At 40.5% G+C, this 23,592-nt stretch overlaps 1 protein-coding gene across 4 annotated transcripts in view; it reads left to right on the top strand.

The window, feature by feature from the left end:
* Positions 1-23,592, top strand: part of THSD7B (thrombospondin type 1 domain containing 7B) — a 292,733-nt gene that overhangs the window by 196,258 nt on the left and 72,883 nt on the right. For all 4 annotated transcript variants that reach the window (XM_042877909.1, XM_042877908.1, XM_042877910.1 and 1 more), the window contains exons 14-16: positions 2,524-2,718; positions 6,808-7,071; positions 22,703-22,881. In XM_042877909.1, coding sequence (XP_042733843.1) covers positions 2,524-2,718; positions 6,808-7,071; positions 22,703-22,881 — 638 coding nt within the window. The remainder of the gene's footprint in view (positions 1-2,523; positions 2,719-6,807; positions 7,072-22,702; positions 22,882-23,592) is intronic.

Raw genomic sequence — 23,592 nt, 5'->3', positions numbered from 1 at the left:
CATTACTTTTTGCATCTAAATAGCCTGAGCAAACTCAGTGAATTATGTGTATGCTTAAAACTAAGGGTATTTGTGCAGATTGGGCCATTAGATAATAACTCATTGCAGCATGAAGTGTCTGCTTCAACACTGGTATTTAAAAGTTCCATTGCTTGTGTTGCCATTAACAAATGTCGAGAATGAATTGTAGCCTTATGTCAGATGGTAGTAAACATTGCAACAGGATAGTTTATTATGGAATTGCAAATATAGCTGGACAGGGCCTGCAGCACAGGATATTGCTCACTTGTAGCTGCTGCAATGCTGAGGAGTGTTGCATACACTTCATGATTTTGTGTTGCTGAATCTTTAGTGTCCTTGCTGAAGGTAATGAGGATACAGAGACCTCGGGCAGGAGAGTCTATTACTTCTTTAACCTTTCTGAAGAGGGCAATTACACCGCTTTCCCATACAGTGCTGCGACCTCTGTCTTTCTGCTTTTGTAATTGAGAAAGAGAACGTCTCCGAATTGCTGCCTTCCAGTGTGGAGAGATGGCAAAGGTCAAAAGGATTGAAGCTAGGATCAGCAGTTTAGAGTTGGTTGTTAATATGCTGATTTACTGTCACTCGAGTCTAAAGAGATTTTTCACAATTGCTTGCCTTTTGCATGCTCTTTAAAATGCTGATTTTTTTCCTCAGAAATCTAATTATATTTTAATAAATTACTTTTTATTTCTAGCTGGTTGCTGATTTACCCCTTACTCCCATGCAGCACCACAGTTAAAAACAGAATCTGTGTGAATTCATTGCAGTTACACACCTTGCTAAATCTTTAAATTGTAAGAAAACAATGAGTTATTTTTCCTTTTTTCTTAATGCACTCCTAGTTACATGAAGTGCCAGCAACAAGAAAAAATATATTCAGCCTCAAAAATCTGAATTATTTAGTAATCTTCATGAAGTAATAACATAGGTTGTTGAAGTTAAATAATAATATCTGGATTAAATCATTTCATCTTCTGTAGCTCTATAGTGCAACGTGTGGACTTGCCTGAAGTCAGAGAGCCTGGCATGACTAAACTCTTGAGGCCAAATTTAATTCCTAACTCTGTCCCTGACTTCATTACTTTAATCAAGTCACGACCTTTCTTTGCCTTGGTTAACCTACAGTGTAGGATATAAATAGCCTATAATCTTGGAGATTTTCTGAGAATTAATTATTATTAATGAAATGAAAGGCTCCGTGATGTGCAGGCTATTTTTATTTATTATAATTACTTATTATTAATTCACTGAAACTTTAGAAAGTTCTATTGTAGGCTTCCTGTGACTCAGATTTTTACATTAATACATTTGTCCCCTGCTATGGCTATTCAGTGCCATTACCCACTTTAATAAATTGTTATAGGCTAGCTTCAAAAAAAGTGTGAGGTGTTGAAGGAAAAGGGAATTTGGCGTAAAATGGAATCTGGGGAAAATCAGTGCATGTCAGTCCTGGGCTGTGCTCTTTGCAAACCCCCTTTGACTCTTGACTGGCTGTAATAGCATCTAAGTTGAAGTTCAGGTACTCAGCCTCAACCCAGCACTGTACCTGCTATTTCCAGTTGCCATGGTCCAGTCTTACAGGTAAAGCTTTATGCTGTGTGCAGAGTTAAAGCTGTGTAAGTGTGGAGGAGTTCTCCCTCTGTCCATGCTAGAGGCTGAGGGACACTGTCTTCACCTGTTGCCTATATAGTAATTGCTTTTTGGGTTTGGTTGGTTTTCATATTGATGCATCCATTCGGTGGTGCTCTTATAGCAAGTGGTCATGCGCCATAAAAGCAGGTTGCATTCTGTATCCCGTCACAGGATTGCCAAGGAAGGGAAGGCATAGGTCTTACTTTTTCTCCTAAACATCTGCATCTATTTGGAAGAGATAGAAAATCTTATGTGGCCAGAGGGAGGGAGCCCAAGAGGAGGCACACTGTTTAGGGCACACAGTCTGGAGGGCGAATGTATCTTGCTGCAAGAAGCCCTGAGCTTCGTAAGCAGCATCTGCTGCTCAGACACTTGTTCTCTTTATCCAAGATATAGAGAGGATGACAATTGTGGAAAAGGAAGCTTTGTTTTACTTGTTTTATTTTTTCACACTTCAAAGCAGTTTCAGTTCCATGGGGGGGCGTGTGCATTGCAGCTTGGGAATCCTGACCTCGACCAAACGTGCTTTATGGCTCAAAGCTGCAGTATTATATCTTTTCTTATTTGGTATTACAATGTATTATTAGTTAAACTGTTGCACCAATGCTTACAATGACTGCCTCTTTGAGAATATTGAATTTATATCATCATTTAGGCAGCAGACTGCTTGAATAAGAATGTGTCTTTATGGTTTTGCAAAGCTCTTAGAACATGTTTGAGTGATGCTTGAATAATGACCTAAAAATAAATCAGCTTTATGCTATTAAGCCAGAGGAGTGAATCTTGCACGGAGCACAAGCAGAGGCGAAATACAGTGTAATACGACACACAGAACAGTATAAAGTTTTCTGTCCCTTTACTCTCCAGCTGTTACATGCCTGACAGAGAACGACGAAGCCGCTGACGTCTCTGAATGCATGAAATGGGCTGAACCTATGCCACCTCTTGTGCAAGACTGTCTCGTTCCCTGTAAAGATGACTGCACATTTACCCCTTGGTCTAAATTTACAGCGTGCTCGTTTGACTGTGAATCAACAAAAACTAGGAGACGATCACTCACAGGTAAAATCTTTTCTAATACTTGTCTAATTATGATATTCTTGAGTGATGTATCTTAGATGCTGGTGAACTGATGTTGGAGTTTCAGAAAATCCCAAAGAGAATAGGCAATTCCTCATTGATTTTTAGTCTGATTCTGATCATTGCCTTCTTTATGCACGTGCTTTTTGGGATGGGAATATTGCAAAAAAACCTCAGTGGTGAGAACCTGTTTTTGCACATAAACCAAATAGTGACTACGCCTTGTGCAAGTTTATTTGACCAATTAATCATGAAACATGAAGAAAAAGAATATATTTTTCAGTTTTAGACTGTTGAAATCAGAATAAAACTTAAAACTGGGAGTTTTGTGCATAGCACTATCCAGTAATTCAACAGTGCAAATTAATACCATGGATGAAGAAAGAACAGTATTGTTCAAACAGTTTTGTTTGATCTTTTATATATATTCATTAAAAAAAAAAACACCAAAAACCTCTGGTTCAAACCATTTAATGGAACATTCTTGCTGTTGTGATATGCGATTATGTTATTTGAATGCTGACCAAACTGAAAAGCTTTGTAACTCTAGGATGTTAATAGTTGAGAGCAACTTGCTTTGTTAGGATTTGTCTCCCCCCCACATAGTAAATCAAGTCAAAATGAATTATACTGTTTCCAGCTTTACAGTAAATTTGCTGTTGTTACCCTGAACATTCATAACTTGTCACATTGCTGTTTTGTGTCTGAGAGCTGTGGTGCACATGGCTCCTTTTCTGGAGGTGAGCTCCACTACTGGAAGTGAAACTTCAAAGAATTCTACTGTGAAGTCGAAAAGTAACGTAGTCGTGAGAGTATCTGCTGCGATAATGCCTGGGAACAGAATGGCAGCAAAATGGGGTGGCTACCACTGTTTCTTTCTTCTGGAAGCACTTGTACCATGATTATTTTGTTATTCTGTTTGTTACTGCTGAAATGATCCAAGTTTTTAGTAAGTAGCAATCACAGTATGTAGACATAATGGCATTTACGGTGAGTATGGCTCGCTGTAAAGATTTTGCTTCTACATAAAAATCATTATTATAAAATGCTCTGTTGTTTCTGTCAAAGAGCATATTCTAAAATCTTACCCATATTGATACCTGTATGTTTAAAATAGTAACAATCCTCTATCTCTATCAGATTAATATCTGTGTGATCTTATGGAAAATATGATACCATAAGAAAATGTTGAATGTAAAGCAGGTGGCTTTAAATCTGAATTGTCGTTATGAACATGCCTGCAAAATGCAAAACAGCATGGCCCTACCTACATTCATTCTTTGTCATTCTGTTCTGCATTAGACATAGATCTGGTCATGCAAGTGGACCTCAGCCCACTGCCTGACAGGGCACCCTGAGAAGCCAGTGGTGAAGGGCAGCAGGTGTCCTGGGTAGGACTGGGCAGCACAAAGCCACAGATTCCATCAAGGGAAAGGCCAAATCAGAAATCACTCTTAGGAAGCTGCAGTTCCAAAGAGGTTTGTTGGATTTGGGCTCTCCTTTCTTTACATAAAACTTGATAATAACTGGTACTGGCTTCATCACATAGCCAGAGTTCAAAATCTCATCACTATGAGCTCGGTCCAAAGATCCAAGAGAAGGGCTGTTTGGGGAATACATCACAGCATTGATGTGCTCCACTTGTATTTCACCTTTTTTGCAAGAATGTATGAGTTGCATCTCCTTGCTCAACATATGTCTATGCTCAAATGAATGCTCAGAGTTAATTATAAGAGTTTATTAAGAATGTCATTCAGTGGGAATCTGCTAATTGTTTGCTAAGTATTTGCCTGCCTCCCCCTCAGCTTTCGGTATTATCCATTTTACTTTGTAAGTAATCATAGACCCTATACAGAAAATTAGTCATTAATTAAGAAACTTATTAGAAACATATCAAAATTCAAAGTCATTATAATGAAAATGCAGCTTTTAAGCCAGTCTTCAGTTAATAAATAGTCAAATATTCAGTATATTATAGATACATTACATTTTATGTAGAAATATGTTCTCTTAATGTCATTTAGTTTTTATGCATAGTACGTGCTACCTGGTAATATTGAATGTAATATTGAATGAATATAATATTTGTTGGTGTTCAGAAGCTCAGTTTATGAAAAGAAAATGCTACTTAATTGAAGGGTTTGTGTCCTTGAAAATGTTTTGGGATGGTATTTTTAATCAGCATTTTTGTAGTACTCTGTGAAGATCACAGAAATATCACTGCTGCTGATTCTAAAATGACTTCTTTGTGAAGAGAATGGATTGGATGCTACAATAGGGCTTTAATAGCACCTTCATTAGAAGATTCCTACAAAAGGGATGGCAAGACAAGCTCTGTTGTGGCTGAGTGAGGTTATTAGCATCCTTACCTATATCTGATGTGCTTCATATAGTACTGCCAAAAACTAGGAACCATGCATTCATGGCAGAGCCCAAATTCCTTTGCCAGTAGAGAGTTCCCAATCTATTTAAAGCCTTTTAAGACTCTCCTTGAAGCATGGGGAGTTGTACCTCTTACCTGGTTCATGAGTGTTAGGGAGGATAATAAGAATAATTCAAAGTTTCTCCAAAATCCTCTATGGTAGCTGGATTTGTAGATGCCCAGCTGCTGTGTGGGCACTCAGGGAGATGGGCACAGGTCCAGGCACACACAGCCTCATGCATGCATGGTTCTGTTTGCATTCCCAGCTCTCCTTTAGGGCTTGCCTGCCGCTGTGCTGCCAGCTGAAAAAAATAATGCTGGCACTTTTGTATTTCTTCGAGCTTATTTTCCTTTTGTGCTTGCAAACTTCGCCTTCCGGAGGACTCTGGATGTACACTTTTTAGAGAGCTGGGCTTGAAGGACATGAGTCTGAAGGGCTCTTCACTTTGCAGAGATACATGTTTGTACACAAACAGGTTTTGTCAAGGCCAACTCATGCTCCTGTTGAAATGACTGCTGGACTAGCAAGGGGACTGTTGGGTATACAGCTTATTGTTTGTTTTTAGTATCGTACTTGTCTGCAATTGCAAAGAGAAAACATTTCTTTTCAGATCAAAGCTTTAAAAACTTTTTGTAGAAGTATTTTTAGAGTGTACAGGATCCCCAAGGGGTGTTTGAGGATGTGATACAGATGCAGTTGTTAGTGAAGATGAATCTCCCCTTCTGCTTGGATGCCAAATACAAAGACATTCCTGAACTCAGACAGCGTAAAGATTACTCCACTTCACACTGCCTAACCCATGCCAAGAAAGGCATTGATTTTACCTTCCAGAGGCTGTGCACAGACCTTTTTTCTGCTTGAGCAATTGTAGGGATTCGGGGAGCATGGATTCTCTCCTTTGGATTATCTCCTTCCAGGGACCTCTTCTCATGTCTAGAAGTCCTCCAGGAGAAGGGTCTGCAGAGTGCACTTGCAAAGAGCTTCTCTGCAGGTTCATTTAAATGCTTCTGCTTTCCTAAAGTTGCTGAAGGAGAAAGATCTGTAAATAGCCTTCTTTTAAAGCCTGTTGAAGGAACAGAGCAAAAGAAAAGATTAAACCAATTGTAACCATTGAAATGCTTTCCAGCCCTGATAATTTACTGAGGATTATCTTTTCTGTTTTCTTCAAAGTACAGTTTGTGTGCAGAGTGCATCTTTAACTAATTTGTAAAGTAGCATCAAAGAAGAAGTTGTGGCTAATGTGGAATCCTTTCTAGGTTGTCCTGGCAACCATTGATTGCAAGCAAATAGAGACAAAACAATCAATTTATTTGCATCAGATAATTAGAGAAAAGTGATATTATATTAAATTACAAAACGTTTTTTGAGCAGACTGTTAGTACAACAAGGCTTTGCATTTTGCTCCTTGCCCTATCCATCAAAACAGTATTTCTGAGTTCTCTTGTTGCCCCTGGAGATAAATACATGGTCCTTGCACTCCAAAGCACTGGCAGCAGCAAATAGATGCCTAGGAAATGTTCCTGGATATTAACATTCAGATTGTCTTGGTTCTAATGTGTTGAATTCCTGCAAGTATAAATAATATGACATGTCGTTATCAAAAGTAGCAGATGTTAAGCTAACGAACAGATTTCTCTGGTTGGAACAGGGAGAAGCAGAAAGCGAGACAAATGCCAGAACACAGAAGTTTATCCTCAGGTTGAAACAGAGCTGTGCCCCTGTGAGGTGTTTACCTCCCAACCCCATGGAAACTGGTCAGACTGCATTATCGGAGGAGGGAAGTTAGAGCTGCAGGCAGGAGTGCAATCCCACGGAGGCACCAAGGAGTGTGGAGAGGGCGTGCGGCTGCGAGCCATTGCCTGTTACGATAAGGCTGGCAGACTGGTGGAACCATCTCAGTGTAGCAGCTCAGGTAAGGGGATTGAAAAAACCAAGTGCACAACGTATGTAAATGATGACCTGACGCTGGGTGCAGCGATCCACTCAACAGCTTTTGGAGCCTGTCACATGAATGTAACTGTGTGCCTGCTGGATTAAGACAGCTTTCCCGAGGTTGCTGTAATGCAGTTCTTCTAACTTCTTATCCTTCTTGGGACCAAGGTTTTCTGCCATCCGGGAGTCTGATGACATTTCTACATTTGAAGTGAAATAGAAGAGGGCTGGAGTTGACTACACTAGTGGAATATAAATGGATTTCTACTGTTTGTATTAATTCCATAAAAGTCTAAACTAGATTAGAAATTAGAGGGAGAAGTTGCATTTCAATCAGCAGTTTCCTTCAAGATATCTCCTACTTCAGTTTTTACTTGCTTATAAACCTTTATTCCTTTTTGCTAAATCTGTTAATTCTTAGAGTTTTTTCAGTGTGGGATTTTCCTGATACTGTCTTATATAATTGCCGTGGATCTGTGATGTCCTTGTTATGCTGCTCATTACTCATGACTTCAGCAGCCAGTGGTCTCGTCCTTGTGATTTTGAACCAGTCTTGAGCTCTAAACGATATACAGCATATATTCCAGTTTCACTGCTTGCTGGGACTCTAGGCTGTGCTTCTGTCCTAGAAGCAGTTTGTCTGTATGTGTAATCTGTATCAAACACATGCCTTAGACGGAGATCAGTAACAGAGCTGAAACAAGCAGGAGATGTCACTCCACCAGGGTATTTTCTCCTCATTGCCATAATTTGCAGTTCATTGAAATCATTACTCTGAATTGATTTACAGGCAAAAGCATTATCTTAGGAGCAGATTCTTTACCCATGCTGCTCCCAAAACACTAATGCTCTCTGACGTCCAGCCAAAAAGCTTAGGATGCCACACAGTGCAGTACATTGAGCTGGAAGACTAGGTTGAGCTCTGTAATGGGAGAAGGAAGAAACAAAGTCTCAGGAGATTAATAAGTACAATAAGGACCATTATTGTTCCCGAGTACAAGGGAATGGAGAGGCTGCTCTGTGGAGGGTCTTCAGGATAAGGATCAGTGGTCTGAGCTGCATGTGATAAAAGGAAAATAAAAACACATCCTGATGAAGTGATTCAGTTCTGGAGTGAATTTCTCTCGCAGCTGTTTATGGCTGTTCCAGCTGGCTGCACGGATTCATAAAGCAGCTTTCCGTGGTTTGTGTTTCAACAATGTGCTGTTGTACCAATTGATTATGCCTCTGTGGCCCATGAAGGAGGAATGCTATACCTTACCCCCACGATGTTACCTTTTCTTCTGCCAAAAGGGAGCTGCTGAGCTTTGAAAGGTGGATTTGACTGTAGTGTCTTGCTCTCTTGAAAACCTCAAGGCTTTTATCACGATTAAAAGAGAAGCTTGTCTATGCGTGGGGCTTCTCTGAATAACCTTGATGCCTGTCAGTGATATTTATGTGGTATTTTTAATGGTCAGGCTTTTCTTAGGGAGTAATAGCTTAAGGGGATCATTGTTGGCTTTCTTGTCTTCAGCTTTTTATCCGAGCAGGAATGATTGCAACGTGGCCCTGGCACAGGATCCATGTCAGAGGCTACAAGGGTGGTCAGTACTGGACAGCAAAGTCCTCCTGTACACACTGTGGTCTACATAAAGAGTGCTCTTAAGACCCCAAGGTTTGGAACTGGGAAATAGGTGTGAAATGTTTCCACCTCGTGAATGCCCCGCTTAAGGGTGAATTATTCACCTCCAGCCAGTCCCCTGTGTAATATTCAGGATGTGTAAACTGGCTTCCCAAAAACAGAAAATTTCACGTTATGAAGGCAATCACAATGGTTTTCACCATAATAAAATGCACTCCAATGTCACCATGGTAGGGGAAAAGTCCAGTAAGATGCCAAGCCTTTGGGAACTCTGACCAGATCGAAGCAGTGATCTCTCAAAACCTTTCCTTAGTGGATCCTGTACCCATTCCCACTTGCTACTCAGTGCTGGACACCTTCCATTCTCTGCAAGGCAATGCTGCGTCCCTCTCTGGAGGTCGTGGATGTTTCTGATTTCAGTCTCCAGTTTCCATCAGTTGAAACCTGCCTTCCAACCAGAGCAGTTAAGTGGAGATAAGACCAATATTTATGGTCTCAAGAGCTGGGAGCTTTCAAAATGCGCTTCTGAACATATTGTTGAATTAGCGATAGAAACAAATCATTATCCAATTAATAATTAGCAGGATGTTATTCAACCATAATAGAGAAGGGCAAATTACAGAAGTACACAGATTGCTAAGCCCTGTGAAATTATTCATGACAGGTTTTTCTCAGCAGCTTAGACTGTCGTGTTCACAATTAGAATCAGGTAACCTTGTGACATTTTCTAGGTGACTACATTTGTATCTAATTAAGCCATGGCCTTATTTTTTGAATGCCAGTCATTGTGATATCTAAGGTTGTTCTTTCTTCATCAGATTTAGAGATAAGCAGTGTTCCTCTTCTCTTTCTTTGAGCTCTTCTGACTTCTCTTTGTTTCTTCCTCCTGTCCTTTTGCCAGGACAATTCTTTCTTTTTCTCCTTTGAGCAAAAGTGAGAATTTGTAAAACCTACTTTTTTTTTGCTAGGTCTCTTTGAAGAATTTTTACAAAATGTAGAAAGACTCATCTAAGGTTACAAACTTTGCCTTAGAAGTAGATTTAAGTTTGTCCCAGACTTGATAATACCATGAGAACAAGGTATAGGAAAAAAAAGTGGTCAGTTTGTCACTCTTTTAGAGAGCAAACTTTGGCCTTTTGCCTTCTTGCAGCAGTGATTTTCACCTTCCGTGACTGAAACCTGGCTGTTAAAATTCCATAAGTTTTAGTTCACCTACATCAGTGTGACTTACCATGTGAATGTATCATAAATATGTGAACGTAACAATGGCTTTGAGCCTAACGTAGAGACTAATCACTCCTCAGAGAGGTTCAGGGTCTGAGGCCCTTAAAAATACAAATCTCAGACAAATTTCTTTCTGTACCAAAGCTTTTCTGTGATGTACAGGAAAAAAATAAACCAACAACATAGCACAGCTTTTTTCACAAGACTGGCTTTTGTGTTTAGTGTGCTGCTTTATTTTAGTAGTGTCATTATTTTCCTTGATGGCCCACTCAGTAAGCCCACAGAATGACTGTCTTGCAGTTTCTAAACCGGACAAAATCTTTCCTGCTGGAGTTGGTTCATTCTCCTTTTCCTTTCTTTAATTTGGAAAGCCAATTAGGAAATTAAGGATAGAGGTAAATATCTCCAACTGTATTACAAAAATATAATTTATAATTTGCCTCCATTAGTTCCCATCAGAAAAATAAATTATCTTGTTTTCAGCTTACCACTCCACAGAGTCGCTGGTTGGCATTCGGAGCATCCTCTTGGATGTGAATTTGTCCTGCTAATTGCAGCTCATCTGCTTCTTTCAATCTGTCCTAATGCTGGTTGTGCATTTCTACCTCCTTTGTTTCAGATTATTTCATGTGACTCCTTGGCCTCTCTTTTTTGTGTGCTGTGCCAATGGGTTTTTGTTGGTGGTGTTTCTTTTTCGTGTTTTTTTTTAGTTTTGTTTTGTTGTTGGTTTTTTTTTTTTGTTGTTTTTAAATCTTGGAGGAGGAACGTAGGGTGCCTCATCTGTTCCAAATCAAAGGCTGGAGATCTCTGTGCTGCCGCACAGGGGTTTCTCTTTTGATCTGATGGGGAATTTATGGAAAGCTGGAATTTATGAAATGCGCTTATGCTATTCAAATTTTGCTTTGCTGACAACAACAGGAGCCTGGAAGAAAGATACAACAGACAAACAGATCCTTGCTTTAAATCATTGAGCAGTGGGCTTCAACACACAGTCTCCACAAAAAGCTTTAATTATCTCTAAATTTTTGAATGATTGTCTTCCTCACTCTCAGTAGTAAAACGTCCTCCTTGCTCTCATTAGTCAGATGTTTTCTTAGGTTTAGCTGCCTCTGGAGAAACAAAAAAGGACTGCAGTTTGCTGAGGCTGTTCCTGGGCGTTTCTACTCATGGGGAGGTGTCCCTTGGTTGCTTCCCAGCAGGTCTATGGGATACTGCTGCTGGGAATGCTGCTGACAAGGTCACCCCCTGAGAATGTCAGTTCTGTTCCTGTGGGGACCTAGGATGGGTGATTCCTCATTTGCAAAACATTTTTTTGCTTTGTTTGTTTCTCTTGTAAAACATTGCTCCTGGAGCAAGCATTTGCACAAAGAGAAGTTGAAAGCTTTCATTTGTTGCTGCTGGAGGAGTGCTCCCTGCTTGAGGCACAGCAGACAGCAGTCGCCAGCTCTGGCCAGCTGTGCCCTGATGCTGAGAGATTTAGGACAATATTCAAAGGTCACAGATCAGGAATTTTAACTCCTGTTGCTGAAAACCAGGTAGCGTTGAGTCTCATGAAGTCTGATTTTCTAAAAGGTCAGTCCACAGTAGAGCTGTGCCTTTACCCAGGGCATTCCTCTGGGGTTTGCACTCTCTTACTTCCAAATGCTGGCCATCAGCTTGATGGACACAGTGTGACTAGCAGGAATCCATCGCAGGAACTCTGAAATGCAGCATGAGTGAGCCCTATGCCAACTGACCCTCTGTCTTTCATCTTCTTGCTTACATGAAATCTTCAGTTCTTTAGGGTACTGTAATTCCAGATTTAGCAAAATGATTTTGTTTCTGGATGAAAAGCTAAAAGCATCTGAATTAAATGAGTTATTTTAGGAGAAAATGAGACCCTTTTAATCGCTGGCCTTCAGTAATCTGTCTGCAAAGCGATATTTGTTTAGCTCAGAAAACTATAAGCAGAGCCTGACAGGTAAAAGAAATGTGACCTAAGTCTATCGTGGACTGATAGCACACTTATCTTTTCTGTGAGATAACAATATGGAAAGCCAAGGTTGGGAAAGCTACTTTGAGTAAAGGCCCATTTGTTTTTGAAGGTACACCTATTCTGCGCACTTGCTGCATTCAAAATTTTTTTTTCATTGCGGTGAATTTTATCTTGAAGAATGAAAATGTTGCAGAAATTCCTGATTTTGTTTTGAAATGCTTCAGAAATAGAATTTTTTGTGACCAGATATTTCACCTACTTTTGAAAAGAAGCATTTAATTGTATTTTTAGCCTGAATGGCATATTGAAATCACGTTTTTTAATCACAAACCATTAATGCCTGAATCCACTGGTTTCAGCACTAGGAGACTTCTGCACTGCCATAAACAGCATCCAACAAACATCTACAAATAAGCCCTTGTGTTTGACTCCCTCATTCTTTTACAAGCAAAATTGGCAGTCCTGCCTACCTGTTCTTTTCCAGTTCTGGGCTGTAAGCTTGGCAGCCTTGGGGTGCCTCCTCCATAAAGTATGGGAGCAGTAGGTAGTCTTGATACCATCAGCTGCTGATGATACGTGGGCTCAGTGCTCAGACTGTGCTACACCACCTTTGCTTGGCATTTGGCCTTGGAGAAATATTGCCATGCTCTTTTTGAGGATAGCTCTTGTGCCTCTCCTCTCTCTGCAGCTTTTCTATTATAAATAAATGACTGTATTACTTAGCAGGACAAACCTTTTTGAAGACTTCTGGAGGAAGAAGTTTCAGCTTCAAGTTCACCTTGTTTTCTGCCCATTCTGTCCCTGACATGGGAATGAAAGCTGGGTTTATATCACAAGTGGAAGGATAGCATTGCCCACTGCGGACAGCCTTGTCCTATCCTGCCTTCAGTCTCCACTTCAGGACGTAAAGCTGTTATCACCTTTGAGAGTCTGCTGTCTCAAAGGAAAATAGCTTCTCAATTTAGTCCCAAAATCCCATCTGGGTATTCCTATGGACCTTTCTCCAACATTTCTACACATTTCCTCATGTGTGAAGTGACACTCTTAATTACAGCTGTGCCTGCCTATGGAGCTGTAGGTGTAGCAGCAGAGCTGTAAAGGGCCTGCCCTCTATTTCTAGTCTGTGCGCAGGATTTTTAGTCATTGTTCTCATTGCAGTGCTCAAAGAACAGTACTTCTCCCCCTATCTCTTCCTTCCTTTTTGTTTTGTTTTTTTTTTTCCTTTCCAAAATCTACTCACCATAAGAAAATTTGGCCATAGTTCCTACTTCCTGGATGTTAAAAGAATTATCATATGAAATAGGATCAGAAGACAACTGCTCAAATGTAGCTGTTCTTTATGGTTTTCTGGCAACAGAATCAAAGGCAAAAAAACCCATCAAAATCTGTTATTTCTGAATGGGGCAAATTGTCTATCAAAGAAGTTTATTTCCAGCAAGACTTCCCCTGAGGCACTAGTACATAGGAATGCACATTCTTCCAGATCTTTGTCTTACAGAAAGCAAGCACACATCTTAAAAGAAAATATTTAGAGAATGAGCTCTTTGAGCAACATCTTCTGCAGATGCTGCCGATGTTTGGTTGTAGTGATATGCGCTATTCTTTTTTCCCCATCTTCTGTTCTTGTTGCTGCATTCCATGAAACAACCCCTTTGAAGAGGTGGCAAATACCAGGCTACAGGAAGAAATTTTATTTATTTATTTGTTTATTTAACTAACTACAGATCTGGGTTTCTGCATTGAAATACTAAGTTTGGTTGGGAGCAGTTCAGACACAGAGTTGCCTGCTCTCAGGGTACTAGCAGGCTGTGTGCTGGGGCTGTTAGTTAGGTTCAGATGGGATATAACCCTTGAGGGTATGGGCATGTTCATGAGCAATTGATGTGGAGCAGCTGATGTACTGTAAGCCTTGTCTTCCTGGTCCACCTCTGCCCAGCCTTGCTTGTGATCCTGCCTTTTGTTTCTATTGTTAGGTTGGGCCACTTTTTCTAGTTTTGACAGCTTGATTAAAGCTCTTCTGTGGGAATTGAGAACACTTTCTGGTGTAGAAATAGTAACTCAGTGTGGAAACAGTCTATCAGAGGCTTTGGGCACTTTTGATAGCAAGTTAAGGTACTGGGCAGCCTGCTACTTCTGCAGTAGTCTGTAATAAGTGTGTCTTTTGGAAATGTGGTCTGTCTCTTCATCCTTAGTAACACATTTATCACAAGTACGGTCTGTTATAAACCAAAGCTCTAGTAAAATGTTATTATAGAAGAATTAAGAGTTTTCACTCCCTGCGTATCCATTTATTATCTTACACTGGAAGCATGAAGAAATGCTGTTTTCACTGAAGTCATTTCATGAATGGTGAAACTCTCTTAGTGAGCTTACTCTAGTGTTAAAAACTCTACTTTTCCTGCTCAAAGAGGGCTTCATGATCCCTTTGAAAGATGTGCAACTGAGCTGGGAAATGACATACACATTAACAGAATTGTTCATGTGTCTTACAAGGTTTATTTTCCCAGTGTTCTTTAACCTGGTTACCTTTATGTATTCTGATTTGTAAAGCTTCCAGTAAGTGTTAAAAGGTTTAATGCCTGATGATATTCAGAGGCAACTTCATATGTTTGTGACTGTATGGAACAAGTCCTACAAAACTAAGAATTCCACTTACTGCATATAGGTCAGTAACTGGATGAGTTGGTGCACTGCTTGCAGTAAGAGTAGCACTAAATGGGGATATGGAGGTGAATGTTGACTAACTGAGTGATTGTCCTTCCTTAGTCTATGCCTGGATCTGAGATACACTTTGAAATCTATTCTCCAGAGTTGTTAAGTGAGGGTGGTGTATGAAATGGTGAAGAGCTTAGTCTGCAAAGCTCCTGATACCCTCAGTATGGACAGGTTCCCTCTGTGAGATCTTGGACTTTCTTTGTATTTAGTAACAGATGAGTGCCTATTAACAACTGTAGCACTTCTCAAGATTGCATTGCTTTCTGCTGCAGTCTGAATTTATTGGCCAGGATATGCTCCAGCAGGGGAGATTGAAGTTCACGACTAGAGTGCTCTGAGCCACACTGCAAAATTGAAACAAAAATCTATAAGCAATTCAGTACATCAGTACTCTGTGCTGGGGCCTGCTTACATCATGAAAATGTCCTATTCCCATCTCAACATTTTCCATCATCTAAGTCAGTTGTGCTGTTCTCCCTGTGCTTAAGCTGTAAAAAACAAGCAGGACTCCTCCTTTTCTTAAAACCCTGCTCTTAGCAGACGTTTCTTTTAGTACATCTTTATTTAAGGTCTGATGTCTTTTTGTCCATTGCCCTGTGTCAAGGTGACATCTGGTAGCAGGAATTGCAGCCAGTGCCTCCATCAGGAACTCCACCAGGAGAGCCTGGGCTGGACCTTGCAGCAGTTCTGTGCCTTTCAGAAAAGCGCTTACAGATTTCCCCGAGGCTGATAATGCTTAATGACATTTTTGAAACATCGCAAGTATGATTAAAGCATGTAGTTAGGTTTCTCAGTTAGCATCAACGAGACAAGAAGGAATTAAGGTGGTGTATTGATTTAAATGTATTGATTGGAGTGGTCACTGTGTCACTCGTGACTGCAGGGAGGGAGGCTGCAGAGGTCAGTGTTGGCTCAAGGAGCTCTTCAGTGCCTTTCAGGGGTGGGATGACCTGGTCTGGAGCAGAGTAATGGTAATACTTCTCAAGTTTCTGAATTAAAGTACAAGAAATGTGCATTTAAAAAAAAAAAAAAAAAAATCAGCTTTTGCTCATGTGGTCATGAGCCTCCTTGATAATACTTATTGCAAATTATTCTGACTGGTCTGTGTTCTCTTCTGCAGTCATCTGGTGGCTTGTGCTGTCCAAAATAGTGGCAGTATTAGAGTGCTCAATTCTTGCTAATTATCAGGATATGAGAAATGCGTCAGTGTTTGCCATTCTGTAAAATGTAGTGTTGTCTGAGCTAAGTTGCCTAACTGAAGCTTGCCCATGTCTTGGGTTCCTAACTTGGCAGCTGAAATTAGGTGGCATATTGTGTTGACAATGCCTGACGTCGTGTGTCTGGAACCTGGCAGAAAGATGCTCTCCGTGGAGGGTCCTGAACTCAGAAATTGAGTTTCTTAGTGTGCTCCAGCACAGTCTGAAACCATTGACCTTTGGGCCATGTATGATTTACTGATGGGGGCAGATAGATTTGGTGCCATTTGGCAGCAGCTTTCTCCCAGGGCTGGACCCTTGGCTCTGGAAGATGCTTCCCACTCGGTCCAAATAGCCCAAGTCTATATTGCTCTTCAGTGCACTCTGCAAAGTGCATTTATTTTTGCAGCTATTGTGGAATTGGGCCTTTGAGAGAAGTCAGATGTATGAGAAAGGGGGGAATTTGTCGTTCTTTGGACAATTTAATTTTGTCTTCATGATGTATTGCAGATGTGTGCACTGCCTTCAAAAACAGCCTTGTTATATTATCTAGTTCTCATAATAATAATAAAAAGTAAATGTTGTCTCAGGTTTGTTTTGCCATATCTGCTTTTGCTATGAATTGAATAGCCTGTAAAGCTATGTATGCTAAACAGTCAATAATAAAATATAATAGGATGTGTTTCTTTCCTAATATACCAAGGCTAAAGACACTGGGGAAGGAAAAAGCAGTTTTGCTTGGACAGAGCAGATGATTTTCCCAGTTGCAGGGTGACGAGCAAAGTATATAGGAAAACAGTTGAGCTTTTACCCTTAATACCCTTGATGCCAGTGCATGGGTTTTATTTGTAAAGACTTTCTTAAGACACTGGGGCTTCCAAGCAGACAGTCTGCCTTTGCTGCGGGGGAGCAGGGATCTTTGCCATGACTGGCTTTGAGATCTGGAGCCCAGGTTTGTGCAGTGAGTTTCTGCCTGCATGCATCTGAAGTCCCCTGCGAGGTGAGTGTTCACAGCAAGGTCCTATTTATTTGCACTCAGAAGGCAGCAGATGAATCTCTCTTCTCTGGAAGGGTTCTCAGTTTGTTTTGCAATCTGTTACAAGGGTTGTGCTAATTACTGGAAATTTTCTTATGTAGTTAACAGACTAACTATAGCAACTATTACAGTTGATAGTTAAGACAAGGTGTAAGCTTGCAATTTCTTTAAGGAAATGCAAAATCAAAGGAAATTAGGAATCATAATGCAAAGTCAGCATCAACCCGACTGTCTTGTCAGGATTTATAGAGGCTGTGAAATTGAACAATAAAACCAACCTTTGGATGAATTTCAATAACAATAACGATGACTTAAACTTACCAGCATGTTTTACAAGTCCTCTCTGGTCTATTTAGAATCTATAATAAGTCTGCTATGAAATAAAGGGAGCATGTGCCTTATTGTTGAGAAGAGCAAGCAGGAATAAATTAACTAAGGTGATCCATTATTCAAGCTTTGCAAAACACTTGATGTAAAAGTTATTTTTGCTGATTTTTTTGTTGTGCATTTAATGAACGCATTCATTAGATTATCTCTTAAATTTCCCCGGCTAGCAAACTAGTAATGCATACAATCTCTCAAATCCTTGGATGTTAGGGGAAAAAAAAAGATTAAACATTTATTCTGTGGCAATATTACATCTTGTTCAGATGCAACTGAAGTTGATAAAAACTTTAAGACTCCCAGATTTGTTAATAACATTTGCCCTTGAGGCAGGATTTAAGCACTTGGAGGGGCTTGTTTAGGACAAGGAGCTCCTCTCCTAGCTCCTGACGTGCTGGCAGTCCCTGCTCACATCTGCTGGGATTTGCTGGAGCAGCCCCAGCCTGATATGCCCAGCTGGCAGAGCCATTCTCTTAACTGCAGTCTGTTCTCAAAGCTGTTTTCACCTGACTTAAAGCACAAGGTTGCTTTGTAGGAGATCCCAGAGCACCAGCACAGCAGAATGTGGCTCACTGGGTGCTATGGTCCACCAGGTCTCACTAATGAAGTCCTTAGCTATTAGACTTTCAGTGCTGCATGGATTTACTGGTGTTACTCTTCATACTTCACAGCCAGTTACCAAATGAAGGTAAATATTAATAGGAAAATGAATCAACTCTTTTTCCCTTCTACCTTTGGTGTGTAATTAGAAACATTTCTTCAGTGTCACTGTCCATTTTGCTTCTCCCTTGTGTGCTGAAAGGTGATCTCTTTTATCCTGGAGGCTCCAAGGGAAATCACTTGTGTTATTACCAGTGGCAGTAGCAGTGATGCACAGAATTGTCCCTTTCTTGGTAATGACCTTGAATTTTATGAAGTACCTCAAGGTTTACTAACAAGGGTAGTACTGCTAGAAGTTTGTTAATTGAAATGATGAAATATGCTAGAGAGGATACAAATGAGTTTAAAGCCAATTCAATTAGAAGTGCATCTGTTTCCAAAGCTGCTGGAGGAATGCTGTTTATTTTCAAAACACTTTTCAGTCAGCCTCTTGGAGTCCTTTTGGCACATTTGTTTAACGCTGTGCACAGACCTTACACCCTCAGCAAATTTATCATTTGGAAGTACAACAGTCAGGTGGATGTCAGTGTCTCCCATTAGCTTGTAAATCTCCTAATTGCCTGCTTCCCCCCGCCAGCGTCTGATTGTGAATGTGGACAGAGACACAGAAGGGTGCTGCAGCCCCTTGTTGGCTGTGCCACGTGTGACCTGTGTTATTCATGTAGGGAATGAAATTGTACTACTGCAAAAACTCACCGCTCAGTTCTGCAGTGCAATCACTTTGTGTCTCCTACCACCTCCACCTGAACCGTGTGACATCTCCAGACCATCATTCATCCACCTCCTCAGCTCTTCTGGGTTTCACAGCAAAAAAGAATGAGACAAGAATAACAGTTTTTACACCAAGTGTTTGAGCCTTGGCCTCCAACACCCACCAAACCATCATCTTTGCTTTATTCGTCTGCCTTCTCTTGCTTCATCTCTTTTGGGTTGCGCAGAAAAAAAGTGAGACAAGAATAATAGCTGTTGTTCCATCTTGTGCCTTCCCAATACATCCTGTGTATTCTGTGGGCACTTTGTTTATTATGGATGGGATGAGACTCCATTTGTGGCTCGTAGAGCAACATTGTTCTTAATGAATAAATAATAGTAAAATGAGTTTGGCAGCCTAGGTAAATGCATTTGTTCATCCTATTACGTTGGCAGTGTCTCAGTAGTAAAACAATAGTACTTAAACATGAAAAAGGCTTATTTGATCGTCCAGTACAATTTTTTCTGCCAATTCAGGACAATTCCCAGTAGTGTGTTTCCAACTGCTTACATAAATATCCCATGCCTTGGTGTTTGCGTCTCAATCTCACCTGCGCCTGCAGCCCCAGCTTGGTGACACACAGCAGCCTGGTGTTGGTTCAGACTCTGCAGAGATTCTCAACTGCTGTTTCTAAAGTAACGGGGCTTCAGTTCAGTGGTGTTTGAGATTTTGAGGAATAAAAAAGATTAAAGGAAGCTTCAAGAGAATTCAGAACGTGAGAAACAGGCTGGGCAGGGCTGGGGGAAAGGATGGTGTGTTTTCCTGCAGAAGGTCTTGGAAACTCAACAAGTGTTAGTACAGGTACTGCAGAAGAGGAGAACAGGGAATGCAGTGGATGAGTGAGGTGTTTAAGGATGACATTGCCAAAACATGGTTGATCTTGAGCTTGGGTTGAGTTAATCTATCTAAGCTGAGTGACAGTAACTCAGAAACACATTTATGTTCTTCCCTTTTCATATTCCTTTACTGTCAGAAATATTTTTTTATTTTGATCTGTAATTGCGTTTTATTGTTCCTTCCACTGGTAATAGCCTGCATGTGGAATTTGCTATTAACAGCTGGTATTAATGGTGTATCTCATTTGTTACGCACCATGCCAAACTAAAAGCTTGCTGGGAATGCCATGTCGAGGTTTACTTTCTGTTTCCAAACCAAACTCTTCTCAGCTCCTGACACTGCCAGGCCATTGCAATGCTCTACAGAGAAAACCAAATATCCCATTCTCATGGACACTGGAAGGGCTGGGAATGAGCTGAGTACAGCAGTACTTACTAGTTTCTCGTAACAGGGTACCAATAATCAATGATATATCTGTGCAGAGGGCACTCATCACACAGATGTTTTCGCAAAAAATTTTGTTGTTGAATGAAACCTTTGATGATGGGAATCTCAGCACAGGATAAACTTCAAGCAGTTAATGGAAGATATAACGACTGTTTGTGAGAAGGTGTTGAAAAAAGGTTATATTCTGTTTTTTTTTTTTAACCATTATTTAATATGGAACATCTGTTTCTTGTGGACATTAAGTTAATTTACTGCTCTATTAGCTTGCTAGTTTTTATTCATACTTAATTTAATTTATATATGTGGATGAGGAAACTTGAAATGCAGTAGGTTGGTCTCTTAGCATCAGGAAGTCTTTAGAAGACCTTCGTTTTGCTGAGGGATCCCCACTACAATGAAGTGGAACAGATTTCATTTGTTTTGTTTATAAAACTTTTTCTTTCTCTGTCTTACTTCCCATTTTTTATTTTATTTCTTTTTATTGTAGAGGTAAGTCTTGAACTATCAGAAGGCTTATCCCATTTTGCCTTTGCTGATAAGCTGATAACCCCTCTGCCTAACTCTCCTTGTAAGCAAGGCACTTTCTTTGTTTCTGTTAAGAGTTAATTACCCAGGCTGTCACACAGCCCAAGGAGAAGTGATATTTCATGTGATGGTGGTACAGAACTCTTTGAAGAACTGCCTAAGAAATACTGCTCATAAATCTATCATGAGGAAATTTCTTTTAGTTATCATAATGTGTTATGAACAGCTTTGAGTGACAACCTAAGCAGGTTGAGTAGAATATTACTGAGAAAGCTGGGGATAGCTTGGATATTTTGGATAGAAAGTGAGTCTGTTGTAGAAATATTTTATGTGTGTGTGCATGGGTGTAATCTGAGCTAGATGAGAACACAAAGCATGCAAAGTTGAAATATCCCGAACATGATCATCACTGCCATGGATTGGGTAGGAAATAATCAAGATATGTAATGCCAGCGACTCTGAAACTGTAGCTGAAAAGGGAATGCAGCACACAGAGATAAGCAGGAGCAAAGTGAAACATCGCATGCTGCACGAGGACAACTGGGCAGCTTTAGGAAGGAGTTACAGCAGGAACTGGTGGCGGAAATGATTGCAGCTGTCAGACTGCTAGGGTGGCTGTTCTGAAAGAGAGGGAGGAGAGTGCCACACGAAGCCAAAGAAGAAGCAGAACATCATAGAGCTGAAGGAGGGGACTGCTGTTGTTCCAGGAATTTTTAAGGCACTGTTTCCTAAAACAGTGTCAGTATTTCTTGTGCTGCTAGATGGAGGATATTTTATAGGTGGGGGATGCCTAACCAAGTCTGAAAGCTGTTTCTCCACAGTGAAACGAGGAGTGCATCCTCGTGCTGCTGCTGTGGATCGATGCTCAGGATGCAGCACAGTCATGGCTTGGAGTCAGTACAGGTTTGGATGCAGCAGAGCCGGTAAATCTGGCTGCTGGGCATGACTAATCTCCCTGCCTCAGCTTTGGTGTTTCCTGGCTGTTCGGGGCGCTTGTCCAGAGGTTTTGGAGAGAAGCTGCTTCTCCTTTTTTATTTATTACGTATTTTTGTGCTTTATCCTGCTGTGGTGACTGTCACCTTGATAGAGAGTGGAGAAATCCTTCTTAAGAGCATAATTAAATCAGCTAATTTAGTATTCTGTAGATATGGCTTACACAGGGAGGGTTAGAGGCTGAAAACCAAACAGAAAGGACATAAAAATGAATAACGTCAGAAATACGATAGGGATGAAATTCTTTTCTTTCCATTGCCTTAATTGCCAGAGCTGTCAGAGGACTTAAGCCTTCTGTAATAAGGGCTGGTCCTAGCAGCCACCAACTTTTGTGGCTGAACATGAAATCTCTCTTTTGTTTAAATCTAGTAGTGCTTAGAATCATGTCAGCCAGGTAATGGAAACTTGAGAATGAACATAGCACAGTGAGCAGGGATGTGCAGAAGCTTGTCCACATGTTGGCCAAGGGCTGTGGACAGGCGTTCCTGAAATCCCCAAGGGCTCAGGCACCCTTTGAGTGTGCTTTACAAAATCTCTCTTCCCTTGAGTGACTGTGGGGCTGGATATGTGAAGAGAAAGCCTGGCTTTGTCCTGAGAAACCCTATTGGGTTTTGATTCAATAAGGTGCTGCACCTGCAGCTATCCGGAATTCTGATTTGAAGAGGTGATCCTGGAAACACTTCAAAGTGGGAGAAGGTGAAAGCAAAGTCTTTGTATGTCTCTTATAAAATACAGAGTGGTCAAAGCAGTTGCAGAGATGTATGAGAACTACCAGAAGAAAGATGGGGTCATATGTTTTTTTTGCTTCTCTCAGGAAGACATCCCACCCAGATGCAGAACTTGTGGTTCAGAGGATCACAAAATTCAGAAGTGCACTTGGTAGTACACTTAGATCTCCAGAGTATGTGATGTCCAGATTCTTACAGTGTGGATAGTTGCTGCCTGTTGTCAACTGCCTGCTTCACATTGGATATTTCTTGTCAATGTGCATTCTTTATATCAGTCAGTTTTATCATGGCCATCCTAGTAAACATTGGGCTAAACCAGGAAATTGGTTTTAGTCACTGCTGTTCTTTGCAAATAACATCATAATTTTGCATTGGGAAAGTGTTGTCAGACAGCCAAACTTCTTCTCTTTAAGAAGTCCTCCTATGAAGTTGATTATACAGATTGCAGAGAGACATTTAAGGATCGGAGTTCATGAGTTGGAGTGATTATAAAACCTCTGTCTTCAATCTTTGGTATAGGTTACATTGAAGAATCTTGCACGGTTCCTTGCCCATTTGATTGCAAATTAAGTGATTGGTCCAGCTGGAGCCCCTGCAGCTCTTCCTGTGGGACAGGGATGAAAGTCAGATCCAAATGGCTGAAGGAGAAGCCCTACAATGGAGGTCGCCCCTGCCCGAAGCTGGATCTCAAGAATCAGGTGAGTATGTTAAATCACCAACAGAAATCTCACTGTGCTTGTTGCAGTTTCAACTGGGATCATTAGGTAGCAAGCTGGCATTGCAATTACAAACAAGAGTAATCTCGTGGCTCTGGCTTTGAGTTTCATGGGCAATCCTAGAACTTCTTGAGGATTGAGGGGAAGATGCTCACGTTACAGCAGAACGTGACCTGAAACACTGTATTTCTTATGTAAAAACAATTTTTATCTCCCAGAGCACAGGAAGCTCTGGACAAATAATCTAACCTGGATGGTGTGTAAATATCAGAAAGCTCAGATGTCATGGATGTTTTAAAAATCTTTAATTCTCTCTGAGACGATGGTAGCTGCAGAAACATGTGTTTGTTAAATATACTCTGCTATTTTTAGCAACTTTTCCCTTCGACATTAATCTCTGTATATTCAATATTGAAGTGTCCCATTAGAGGAAAATAGTCTTTAAATTGCTACTCTTAAGAAAAATCAGCTTCTATTTAAATGCTTTTTAATGCTATATGTATATCTACAAAGCCAATAGAGGTTTCCTACATTTACTGATTATTTTGTGGTGGTAATTAACACTGATGAAGCACTATATAGTTAAGCCTGTTCTTTACTGCTTTCAAATTCAACTATGAAAATTAATTAATAGGATGGAAACTGTCGTGCCAAAGGGGCTTGATATATATATATGTATAATTTGCCGAGTGT

Source organism: Lagopus leucura, unplaced genomic scaffold (assembly GCF_019238085.1).
Source record: "Lagopus leucura isolate 7727_CA_CO unplaced genomic scaffold, USGS_WTPT01 Super-Scaffold_100019, whole genome shotgun sequence".
Classification (NCBI taxonomy): Eukaryota; Metazoa; Chordata; class Aves; order Galliformes; family Phasianidae; genus Lagopus; species Lagopus leucura.
This window is presented reverse-complemented; position numbering and strand designations above follow the sequence as displayed.